The sequence below is a fragment of the Staurois parvus genome, unplaced genomic scaffold (genome assembly GCF_062004578.1).
Source record: "Staurois parvus isolate SC_StPar_1 unplaced genomic scaffold, SC_StPar_1.0 ptg000454l, whole genome shotgun sequence".
Lineage (NCBI taxonomy): Eukaryota > Metazoa > Chordata > Amphibia > Anura > Ranidae > Staurois > Staurois parvus.
The window spans coordinates 4,177,596-4,190,598 of NW_028318250.1; the positions used below are offsets into that span (position 1 = coordinate 4,177,596).

A 13,003-nucleotide genomic window follows, 5' to 3' on the forward strand; every position below is an offset into this window, starting at 1 on the left:
GGGAGATCAGAGCATTAACAATGCTTGTGTAAGTACGGCAATCTGTACATTTTTTTTTGTTCAGTGTGCTGGGCTGAAAAAAAAAAAACTTTTATTGTGTACCCTGCATTAGTGCCACTTCTTGTAAGACAATGTATAGGAGTCAGATGATCCATTAATAACTATGCCATTCCTATGTGACTGATAAGTAGTTGTTAATCAATGAAACAATGTGGCTGTAGTAGCTAATCTAATTTTCCTCAATAGCTTTTCTACAAATCCCTATATTAAAGACATTAACATAATCTATGAAACAAAAAGCATCTAAAATGTTGTATCATCAATACTGCAATAATAATTCAAAGTTATGTGCTCACTGAAAGTACACCAACATTTCCTTTTAAAATGTGTTTGTGTGATCACTAACTAAAATTTCTCATTTCGTGATTAGTTGATGGCCCGTAAGACCCAATGAGACGGTTCTGCTTTTCAATTTTTAAAGGGGTGTGATACTACCAAGACTGGCTTTCTTCCTGCTGACTTTCATACTTTTTACTATGTTCTCAGTATTATGCTCCTGTTCTGTTGTAACATGTGCATTACCTTCATGTGCTGGATTATGCTGCTCCTTTCCTTGTTATTACCATTGCAACCTGACTGATCCTCATATAAGTAGAATGTCAATTAAAAAAAACTACTGGTTTCAAGAACAGAACTTACTACTTTAATCACATTTTCACAATTGTTTATCATATCAGTTTATATGTATACGTAGAAAATTCCCCAATTTATGCCTCACTAATGCTGGGTAAGCACTAGTAGAATTTTATTCTACAGTTTTCTTTGTAAGTACATTTGTTTTTCTAATCATTAGTAAGAATAAATCAATGTTCATTCTCGACTGCAGTAACAAGATAATTCAAAGAAGCAAAATGGAAAGCTTTCCTAAAATTTACAAAAAAAACAGTGTGTGTGGTTTTCATTTGGTAAACTCCTTTCATTCCAAAATCAAATGTTAAAAGCAAACTGTGAGCAGCTAAGATACCACGTGATTGCTGTGTGATCACGTCACCTGGTAAACAAGAGTAACAAATAGAATTCAGTCATGACACTATGAATACTGTATATGATCTCTGATTGGTCTCCCTTGATCACATGGTACCTGGGTTAATCACAGCACCCTGTACACCCTGTACGACGTGATAGCTGTGGGTCAATTATAGCATCATATTGTAAACAATGAGTCAAGAATGAAAGCCATTCATGACAGTTCAAACGATTGCTGTTACAGTGATCATTACTGTAACAAGCAATCAAGTGTAACAAAAAAAAAAAAATCCCTGCCCCCGATTCCCCACAGTAGTATAGTGACACTATGGTCATTAACATAATTTAAAACTCAATTTAGTGCCTAGCGTTAAAGTGCATTTAGATGCAATAACATTTGTCAATTGTTTTATCTGCCAAAACGCTGCAGCTCCTGGATGCGCTGGCCGTGGGATTTTTTTTCTGCCTCTAAACTCCTATAGACGCCTGTGTGTGCATGGGTTTACTAAAGGCAAATTGTCTGTGTACTACAAGTGTACTTCAAGTGCACTCTAGATCTGAGGAAGCTCTGAAATAAAGGGAAGCTCTGCTGATTTCTATCATCCAATCATGTGCAAATAAACATGCTGTTTTTTTTTTTCCTTGCATTAGCTTTACCTCATTTACTAAGCTCTGGAGTAATTTCAATGCACAGTATATTTGCGTGTAGTAAATCAACCTCATAGGCTAACATACAGGGGTGTTTAGAGGCAGAATGAAAAAGCCAGAGGCCCCTAAAATCAGTGTAAAAAGAAAATGTCCAGTGTGCATGGGGCCAAAACATTAACCTATTTTTAGATCATATACCGTAAGTCTTACACTTTTAGGCAAGAAAGAAACATTTGTATTTTTTATAACCAGAAATACAAAGAAAAGCGGCTCTTGAGCTAACCAATGATGATTATTTGCTATGTAAAAGAAAAGTGCTAATTTGATTAAGAAAGCCAGCAATTTCATACGCAGTAGAAAATGTTATTATAGGGCAGCACAGTGGCTAAATGGCTAGCACTTCTGCCTGGCAGTACTAGGGTCGTTGGTTTGAATCCCAACCACGGCACCACCTGCCTGGAGTTTGTATGTTCTCCTTGTGCCTACGTGGTTTTCCTCCGGGTACTCCAGTTTCCTCCCACACTCCAAAGACAAGCTGGTAGGTTAATTGGATCCTGTTTAAATTGGCCCTAGTATGTATGTGTATGTATGATTGTAAGTTAGGGACCTTAGGTTGTACGCCCCTTAAGGGTTAGGAACTGATGTGAATGTACAATATATATGTAAAGCGCTGCATAAATTGACGGCTCTACTCTATATAAGTACCTGTAATAAACAAACAAATACAGATGTAGTCAAAAATGATTGCTTTAAAAATGAAGGTTCAAACATATCAGCTAAAACATTTGGTGGAATGAATAAAAGCAACCTATGCAGGCTGGCTTGCATTCAGTAAAACGGTCATTCAGCAATACAAAACTCTGGGGCATTTTATGCACTCTACTTACCATCCTACCCATGATTCCTGTGCCTACAGTTTCTGCCTCTACCTCTGAGATGTGAACAGCTAACTCCTTCTTAATGTAGAGCAGCAGCATAATTCCCACAAGCCTTATCAGCTTGATCTGAAAAAGAATATGCAAAGTGTTTTTGCACTTTAGTAAATGATACTGCAACTAACTGTTACAAGTAGAGATAAAACTTTTCTACTAATTTACTTACATTCACTTCAGCTTCCTTCGCTCCTATTTTCCCCATTGACTGAATTACCAAATTTTTCTACTGGCTGACCTCAGCCAATAGAAAAAATAATAGTTAATCCAGTCAGGAAAAAAAAAGGAAAAACAGTGTAAAACCTGATTTTCGGTGAGTTTTCACAGCTGCCATCCAAAGATGAGCAGGGAGCAGAGAGAGCAATAAAGAGCTACAACAAATTCTATGTAAAATTAATGTTGAGGGTCCATTCACACCAAGGCCAAAATCCATTGTTTCCAACAGGCCCAGTTCATACTAATACTTTGGTATGCACTAGGCAAAGTTGCAAGTATTAAATAGACTCAGATTCTAGCAAGAATAATGGCATGGTGTACTTTAAAGGCTAAGTCCAACCTCTGAAAAATAAATAAATGCACCCATATTTCAATTTTAAAAAGTGTATTATTATTTATGGATAGGAGCCTGGAAAGGCTCTGGCTCTTGCAGCTGCTGGTTGGTACTGAGGTACAGCCTTCAGTTGCACGACTGTAGGAAGTATCAATGGACTAAAAAGTACAGTGACGTTACTGCACTTGTGCTCTATTGTGGACTATGAGTTCCTCTATCACAGTACAAGTAGTTTTTTCATTCACAGATTCCTGTGAATTAATTATTCAGTTTTGTGGGCCCCACACAGCCACACCAATTTCAAATGTGACAGGAGCTGACGAAGAGAAGCCCCCCAGGCTTCTATAAGAAGTGGTGGTGGTCTGGGGGTGGAGGCTGCAGTTTCTGACCATGAAACATGCTTAGAAAGGTGCAATTCTGTATAAAGATTTTGAAGTGTATAACATCCACACCTTTGCATATTTGGCTCCTGGGTGTAATGCTTCAGATACTGCTTTGAACCATTCTTCTTCCTTGGGAGTGTCATTGAAAAAAAATGCTTCCTTGCTTAAGTCAAGTTCTTGAAACCTGTGAAAAAAAGAATAAATTATGGTTTCATAAGCAGAAGCCTCAAAAGCAGGACTTTATCCCTATTCAGGCTTCCTGGCCTGCTCAGAGTAGGACAGCACTGTGATTCTCCATGTCCCCGGAACCAATGTATACTACTCATATGTGAGCAATAACTGGTTTAGTGGGCTACCCATCTCCTTTATGGGCTTCCTGTTTTGTGCAGCACCCACACCCCCAGTAACTTTCACCCTACATAATGCATCACTCTATTTATTATTGTTCCTTTTTTCACCTCTCCCCTTATTCTCTTTTTTAGCTGTGTTACTTTTCTCCACATTTTTTATATTTTTTTCCGTTATCCTTGTTCAACCTTTTTGCTCTGTAATGAATTGCTGTATTTGACATTTCTTTCTTTGTTATTTTTACATTACTACCTTGTGGATTTTTAAAGACTTGCTTGTAAATCCCATATTTTGGAGCACAGTACAGGACACAGGCTGACTATTTATAGTCTATGGGTTATTTTATGGTTTCTTCAGGTGACTGGACATTGGCAAGCTTTTCCGGTGTCGTGTCTTGTACTGTACTCCAAAATGTGGTATTTAAGGGCAAGTCAAAAATACTTTTATCTTAATTGTACAGTTCAAGTCATAAGCTGATTATTCATGAACCCTTAGACATCCCCAAGCAATGAATGTGAAAGGTGGGCAACAACTAGGCAAACAGAAACTGTGCCAACAGACCCAACTACAACAAGGGTCAACAGACCCAACTTCAGAGTGCCACTGCAAGAACCTTGCATACAAAATCTGCATCAGCAGAGGACAGGACGTCCACCTACTAGAATTTTGAAAAGGAATGTACACAGGACCAAGCAGCAACCTTACAAAGGTGGGCCACAGAGGCTTGATATTTTAGGAAACCCCACCAACCTGGAGTGAGTGTGTAAAAGCGAGGAATTTTGTCTTTTAAAGTGTAAGCTTTGGCGATGAGCTGTCTTATCCAACTAGCAATGATGAACTTGTAAACAAGATGTCCTTTGTGAGGTTCCAAGTATAGTACAAATAGGGAGTCTGACTGTCTGATGGAAGCTGTTGCTTTGCAGTAGACTCTGATGGCTGTGACTTCAACCAGGCAATGAAGAGTAATTTCTTTTGGGTACTTTAGAGCAGGGCACAAAGGACTACAGTGGGGATCAAAAGTTTGGGCACCCCAGCTAAAAATTTGTATTAATGTGCATAAAGAAGCCAGGAAAGTTGGAAAAATCTCCAAAAGGCATCAAATTACAGATTAGACATTCTTATAATATGTCAACAAAAGTTAGATTTTATTTCCATCATTTACACTTTCAAAATAACAGAAAACAAAAAAATGGCGTCTGCAAAAGTTTGGGCACCTTGCAGAGTTAATATCTTGTACTGTCTCCTTTGGCAAGTATCACAGCTTCTAAACGCTTTTTGTAGCCAGCCAAGAGTCTTTCAATTCTTGTTTGAGGTATCTTTGCCCATTCTTCCTTACAAAAGTCTTCCAGTTCTTTGAGATTTCTGGGCTGTCTGTCACGCACTGCTCTTTTAAGGTCTATCCATAGATTTTCAATTATGTTGAGGTCAGGAGATTATGAAGGCCATGGCAAAACCTTCAGTTTACGCCTCTTGATGTAATCCCCCATGGATTTCGAGGTGTGTTTAGGATCATTATCCATTTGTAGAAGCCATCCTCTCTTTAACTTCAGCTTTTTCACAGATGGCATCAAGTTACCATCCAAAATTTGCAGAAATTTTATTGAATGCATTTTTCCTTCTACTCGTGAGATGTTCCCTGTGCCACTGGCTGCAACACAACCCCAAAGCATGATTGATCCAACCCCATGCTTAACAGTTGGACAGAGGTTCTTTTCATTAAATTCTGTGCCCCTTCTTCTCCAAACGTACCTTTGCTCATTCCGGCCAAAAAGTTCAATTTTAACCTCATCGGTCCACAGAACTTGTTTCCAAAATGCATCAGGATTGTCTATATGTTCATTTGCAAAGTTCAAACGATGATTTTTGTGGTGAGGACGTAGAAGAGGTTTTCTTCTGATGGCTCTTCCATGAAGACCATATTTGTACAAGTATCTCTTTATAGTGGAATAGTGTACCACAACTCCAGTGTCTGCCAGATCTTTCTGGAGGGATCGTGCAGTCAAACGTGGGTTTTGAATTGTTTTTCTCACAATCCTGCGAGCTGTTCTGTCTGATATTTTTCTTGGTCTTCCAGATCTTGCTTTAACTTCCACTGTTCCTGATGACTGCCATTTCTTAATTACATTCCGAACAGAGGATATTGACATCTGAAAACGCTTTGCTATCTTCTTATAGCTTTCTCCAGCTTTGTGAGCGTCAACTATTTTCAGTTTCAGTTTTCTAGACAACTGCTTAGAAGAACCCATGGTGCTGATTGTTGGGGCAAGGTCAGATGAGTCTGGGCATTTAAAACCTTTGAGCTTGACATCACCTGGTCTTCCCAGACGATGATTGAGAACAATCCATGACACTGGCAGGTCTCAGCTTTGCAAAGGGGGCAGTGCATGCTATAAATTCTGCAGGGTGCCCAAACTTTTGCAGACGCCATTTTTTTGTTTTCTGTTATTTTGAAAGTGTAAATGATGGAAATAAAATCTAACTTTTGTTGACATAAGAATGTCTAATCTGTAATTTGATGCCTTTTGGAGATTTTTCCATCTTTCCTTGGCTTCTTTATGCACATTAATACAAATTTTTAGCTGGGGTGCCCAAACTTTCGATCCCCACTGTATGTATTCCTTGAGGTGGAAGGCTGATGTCACCTTAGGAAGAAATGATGTTCTAGAGTGTAAGACTACCATGTCCTTGTGAAGAATGAGAAATGGCTCCTTACAAGAGAGAACCGCTAACTCAGAGACACATCTGACAGCAACCAAGAAGGTTACTTTGCATGAGGGATCATCTAGAGCAGGGCTCCTCAAACTACGGCCCGCCGAGGACATTTATCCGGTCCGCTGGCAGGGGCGTATTTGCCGCGAGGAAGGGACACTAAGTACAGGGGCGGGCAGGGGGCTGCTGTATCTTACCTGGCTCCGTGTCCCAGTCCCACGACGATCCAGTCCAGGAAGCGCTGCTCCTTCATTCACTCCGGCCACTCCCTCACTCGATGTTCACGCTGCCGCTCGGCTCCGCCTCCTCACCGGTGATTGGACACCAGAACTGTAGCTCAGGAAAGGCACACATGCGGCCAATCACCTGCGAGGAGGCGGAGCCGAGCGGCCCCGCGAACATCGAGTGAGGGAGAGGCCGGAGTGAAGAACGACAGCTGACAGGTAAGTGCCGTGCAGATGGTGCTGCTGCAACCAGGTATGCTGGCTGCAGCAGCACCATGCTGGAGCAGGGGTCAGCAAGTTAAGGGTCATTGGTGTCAGTGGAAGGAATAGTGCCCCATCATTGGTGTCACTGATACTAATGATGGGGCATTATTCCTCCCACTGACACCAATGATGAGGCACTATTCCTCACCCCACTGACACCAACAATGGGGCACTATTCCTCCCCCCAATGACACCAACGATGGGGCACTATTCCTCCCCCCCACCTGACACTAACGATGGGGCACTATTCCATCCCCCACTGACATCAACAATGTAACACTATTCCTTCCCCCACTGACACCAATGATGGGGTACTATTCCTCCCACTGACACCAATGTTGGGACACTATCCCCCCCCACTGACGGGGCACTATTCCCCCCCACTGACACCAATGACGTACTATTCCTCCCACTGACACCAAAGATGGGGCACTATTCTTCCCACTGACACCAATGATGGGACACTATTCCTCCCACTAACACCAATGTTGGGACACTATCCCCTTTCCCCACTGACAGCAATTACGGGGCACTATTCCCCCCTCCACACTGACACCAACGATGGGGCACTATTCCTCCCCCCACTGACACTAATGATGGGGCACTATTCCTCCCACTGACACCAATGATGGGGCACTATTCCTCCCACTGACACCAATGATGGGGCACGATTGTTCCCACTGACACCAATGATGGGGCACGTTTCTTCCCACTGACACCAATGATGGGGCACGTTTCTTCCCACTGACACCAGTGATGGGGCACTATTCCTCTCACTGACACCAATGATGGGGCACTATTTCGCTCCATAAGACACACTTGGGGGGAAATGTCTGTGCGTCTTATGGAGTGGCTGGCCCAGTATTCCTGCCGCCGTTGTATGCCCGCAGTCTCTGGTCATCTCCTGTACTGTGTCCGCAGTCTCTGGTCATCTCCTGTACTGTGTCCGCAGTCTCTGGTCATCTCCTGTACTGTGTCCGCATTTGTTCATAGTTTGTTTTTTTTAAACTATAGTCCGGCCCTCCAACGGTCTGAGGGACAGTGAACTGGCCCCCTGTTTAAAAAGTTTGAGGACCCCTGATCTAGAGGAATTTCCCTGATGGGCTCAAATGGTGATTTCTGCGGCAGAGACCAGTAGATTGAGGTTTCAAAACTCTACGTAGGGCCAGATTCGAGATACACTTTAAATAAAGGTTTTGACAAGGAAGAGTGAGGCCAGAGGTTTTTGGAAAAGAATGGACAAGGACAAAAACATGTTCTTTCAGGGTGCCTAATTTCAAGTTCTGGTCATGTCCTGTTTGTAGGAAGGCCACAATATGAGGCAGAAGGTAATCTCTGAGACTGAAGAGCCTGTGTTTATAGCAGAAGGATTTCCAGGTTTGAAGGTAGGTTCTTCTGTAAGTGGCATTTCTTGCTTTTAGCAAAGTAGGAATGACATACTCACAGACCCCTCTGTCCCTTAACACCTGCAACAGCCATGCCATTAAAACCAGTGACTGAGAAGCAGGATGGAAGAGGGTGCCATGAGACAGCAGGTCTGGCCAGGGGCCATCTCCTAATAGTTTGAGTATGTCTGTGTACCAGGTTCTCCAGTGCCAGTTTGATTTTTTTTTCTTGCTCTAGTTTGTACAGCAGGTGAGGCAAACTGTGTGCTGGAAGAAAGGCATAGATCAGTAAAAACTGAGACCAGGGAATTATCAAAGTGCTGGAGGATCCCTGGTTCTGACCACAAAATCTACATCTGGGGTCTCCCATCTCTGACATACCAAGTTGAAGATGTCGGGATGATGAACGGCACCCAGAAAAAGCCAGGGAGAAGATACCAACACTGATGCTAGACCTCGTGGGCATCAGACCACTGGAGTTGAGGTAAGTATCAAAGATTTTAGTTTTAGCTTCAAGACTGAGATGGCAGGATCTACTGATGGAAAAGACAACTATTTTTGTGAACTCTTTATCTATTGCTGAGATCAGCAATGATTTTTGGAGGGGTGAAAATCTTTTCTGCATTGACCCAATTGTTTTAAATTACCCATTTTATTTGTACATGTGTTTTTAATCTAGTTTACATTATATAGGCTACAGCAGGAGGTGTGGGAACAACTAGGACACATTACTATGTAGCAGGAGTACAATGTGAAAGTGAGTGGGAGCAGAGCTATTGTTCCCTAATAGATATACAACCACAATTCCAAAAAAGTTGGTACGCTGTGTAAAATCTTATAAACCCATATTTTATTCACAATAGAAAGTAGAGAACATATCAAATGTTTAAACTGAGAAAATGTACCATTAAAAAAAAAGAAAATTTTTAACCACTTCCCACCTGGCCACTACACATAAATGGGCAGGTTGGAGCTTCACTGTTCTGAGTGGACGTTCAGGAACGTCCGTCAGAACATGTGGCCGCACAGCTGCGCGCTCTCAGACTGCCTGTGTCCCTTGGACACAGCGCAACACCACTCGGCAGAAAGGCCCCCTGATTGGCCCTTTGGATCACATGATGGCTGTGTTCACTCACAGCCATCATGTAATGTCAACAAAGCTGCCATTCAGGTGAACGGCTCTGCCTCTGCTCACACAGAGCCCATGAGTGAGGAGAAGCAGAGCCGATCTGCAATTTACACAAAAGCACATCGCCCACACATCACTCTGTCACAGTGCCAGTGATCCACATCTGTCACAGTGCCAGTGGTCCACATCTGTGATCCACATCTGTCACATTGCCAGTGATCCACATCTGTCACAGTGCCAGTGGTCCGCATCTGTGATCCACATCTGTCACAGTGCCCGCGATCCACATCTGTCACAGTGCCCGCGATCCACATCTGTCACAGTGCCCGCGATCCACATCTGTCACAGTGCCCGCGATCCACATCTGTCACAGTGCCCGCGATCCACATCTGTCACAGTGCCCGCGATCCACATCTGTCACCGTGCCCGTGATCCACATCTGTCACCGTACCCGTGATCCACATCTGTCACCGTACCCGTGATCCACATCTGTCACAGTACCCGTGATCCACATCTGTCCCAGTACCCATGATCCACATCCGTCACAGTGTACCAGTGGTCATCCACATCTGTACCGTGATCCACATCTGTACCAGTGATCCACATCTGTCACGGTGTACCAGTGTAAAATTCACATCTGTACCAGTGATCCACATCTGTCACTGTACCAGTGCTCATCCACTTCTGTACCAGTGATCAACATCTGTCACGGCCTTCCAGGGTCAAATCCACATCTGTCACAGTGTACCAGTGTCAGATCAACATCTGTACCAGTGAACATCAAAATGTCAAAAAATTATAAACCAGCAAAGAGGCTTTCCAGATACTGAGTTTGAACGACGAGAGTAGCGGGAAACTCTCTTTGTTAGACTCAGATTCTGAGTATGAGCCAATTGAAAGCAGTGGGTCAGCAACGGATTCTGAGGAGGAGAGAGTTCAAACAAAGAGGTTCAGGAGATCTGAGGAGGAGCAGGCACCCACCAGTAGCACAGTGGCGAGTACAAGCAGCGCAGCACTCCCAGAAGATAGGCAGGCATCCAAGGGTAATTCCATTATCTTGGTGCTCCAGGGCCTTCAAAATTGTGATAGGTAGTCAGGAAATTAGATGTGTAATTTATGCCTCCAGAACGCCTGTAGGTCTTACTTGGATGTTGGGCCTCTGTATGTGGCCAGGCTGTGGAAAAGTCTTACACGTGGTATCCCCATACTCAGACAAGTAGCAGAATGTATTTTGGGGTGCAATTTTGGGTATGTACATGCTATGTGTTAGAAATATCTTATGAATGGACAACTTTGTGTAAAAAAAAAAAAAGATTTTCATTTTCTTTCCAGATTTTCTGAAAACTTGTGGAAAAGACTCATTATGCCTCGTAGAATATACATTGGGGTGTTTGCTTTCCAAAATGTAGTCATTTTGTGGATAATTCCATTGTCCTGGTGCTCCATGGCCTTCACAAATGTGATAGGTAGTCAGGAAATGAGATGTGTAATTTATGCCTCCAGAACACCTGTAGGTCCTACTTGGATGCTGGGCCTCTGTATGTGGCCAGGCTGTGGAAAAGTCTTACACATGTGGTATCCCCATACTCAGGAGGAGCAGCAGAATGTGTTTTGGGGTGAAGATGCAAATATGCATATGCTGTTTGAGAGGAATAACCTGTTAATATAACAGTTGTATGAACAAAATAAAACACATTTTATTTACTTCATTTTCCAAAGAATCGTGGGGAAAAAAATTACAGGTTCAAAAAACTCACCATGCATCTTCGTAAATACCTTGGAATGTCTACTTTCCAAAAAGGGGTCATTTGGGAGGTATTGTACTGTCCTGGCTTGTTAGTGTCTCAAGAAATGAGATAGACCGTCAGTACATCAGGCTTGATCAATTTTCAATGATTGGTACCATAGCTTGTAGACTCTATAACTTCCACACACCAAATAATATACACCGTCATACACCGTCATTTTCAATGATTGGTACCATAGCTTGTAGACTCTATAACTTCCACACACCAAATAATATACACCGATTGGGATTTTTTTTACCAAAGCAGTGTAGCAGTATAAATTTTGGCCCAAATTTATAAAGAAAAATTACTTATTTGCAAAATGTTCTAACAGAAACAGAGAAAAATGCGTTATTTTCACATTTTTCGGTCTTTTTTAATTTACAGCGCAAAAAACAAAAAACACAGTGCTAATTAAATTCCACAAAAAGAAATCTCTATTTGTATGAAAAAAAGGACACAAATTTAATTGGATACAGTGTTGCATGACTGAGTAATTATCATTCAAAGTGTGAGAGTGCTGAAAGCTGAAAATTGGTCTGGGCAGGAAGGGGGTAAAAGTGCCCGGTATTGAGGTGGTTAAATTGATAGCCATAAAACGTCTCAGTAACAGTCCAGTAAGAGCTATACGCTAAGACTGGTTGGGTTTTTTGTTGCACAAACTAGTGTCTGCCATTGATTTTACAGTACTGATGTAGCATACACTGTACAACTGAGATTTAGTCAACAGCTACCTCACTAAAATTGCAATTGATAATACATACCCAATACAGTATACATCAGGTGGTTCAACATCTGTACTTAGCCATGGTTGCAAATTTTCTTTTGGTGACTGTCCATTCACATTGTATGTGCCTGCAAAAAACCTAGAAAAAGACAATACAGCCATGGAATATTTAGTAAGGTAGAGAATCTAACAAATTATCAACAAAACTGCACAATCCACTGAAGAACAGATATTAGTCATCATGTAAGCTCACTGAGATTTAAGCCATAGTATACAAATTAGGTGCTACATGGTAACAATTACTGACAACTTTACAGAAGTAGTGAAGTCCCTTGTAATGTTCAGTCAATATGCATCCTTAAAGCGGAGCTCCACCCAAAAGGGGAAGTTCTGCTTTAAGGACTGCTCCCCCTGTCCCCAATAAGGATTGGTACCTTTGGGGGGCGGGGGGGGAGCAGGTACCTGAATTTGACAGGTACCGGCTCTCAAATGCGGTCGGACCGCCCAGGCGATCGGAAACGGAAGGTGTCCTCCCTCCTTCCCTTCCCGTAGTCTTCTGGGACACGTGACAGGTCCCAGAAGACTACAGGACCATTCATAAAGTGCAGCGCTACTAACACATGCGCAGTGGGTACCCAGCTGTGAAGCTGCAAGCTGTCTCAGCCGGGTGCCCACACTGAAGATGCCGGTCTCCAGGAACCCAGGACGGCAGGTGAAATGGCTGCGGGGGACACACCACGGGACCGAGGGACAGGTAAATGGCTGTTTTTTAAAAGTCAGCAGCTACAGTTTTTGTAGATGCTGACTTTTACTTTTTGACAGGATGAGTGGAACTCCGCTTTAACTATAACCATCCAGAAAATACAAGGTAATGTAAATGGACTAGTGTTT

At 42.5% G+C, this 13,003-nt stretch overlaps 1 protein-coding gene across 2 annotated transcripts in view; it reads right to left on the bottom strand.

Moving 5' to 3' along the window:
* The window catches only part of INPP5B (inositol polyphosphate-5-phosphatase B), a 176,073-nt gene that overhangs the window by 38,526 nt on the left and 124,544 nt on the right, over window positions 1–13,003 (bottom strand). For both annotated transcript variants that reach the window (XM_089688790.1, XM_089688791.1), the window contains 3 exons: window positions 12,150–12,251; window positions 3,609–3,723; window positions 2,562–2,678 (listed from right to left, as the gene is read on the bottom strand). In XM_089688790.1, the coding sequence (XP_089544916.1) occupies window positions 2,562–2,678; window positions 3,609–3,723; window positions 12,150–12,251 (334 nt within the window). The remainder of the gene's footprint in view (window positions 1–2,561; window positions 2,679–3,608; window positions 3,724–12,149; window positions 12,252–13,003) is intronic.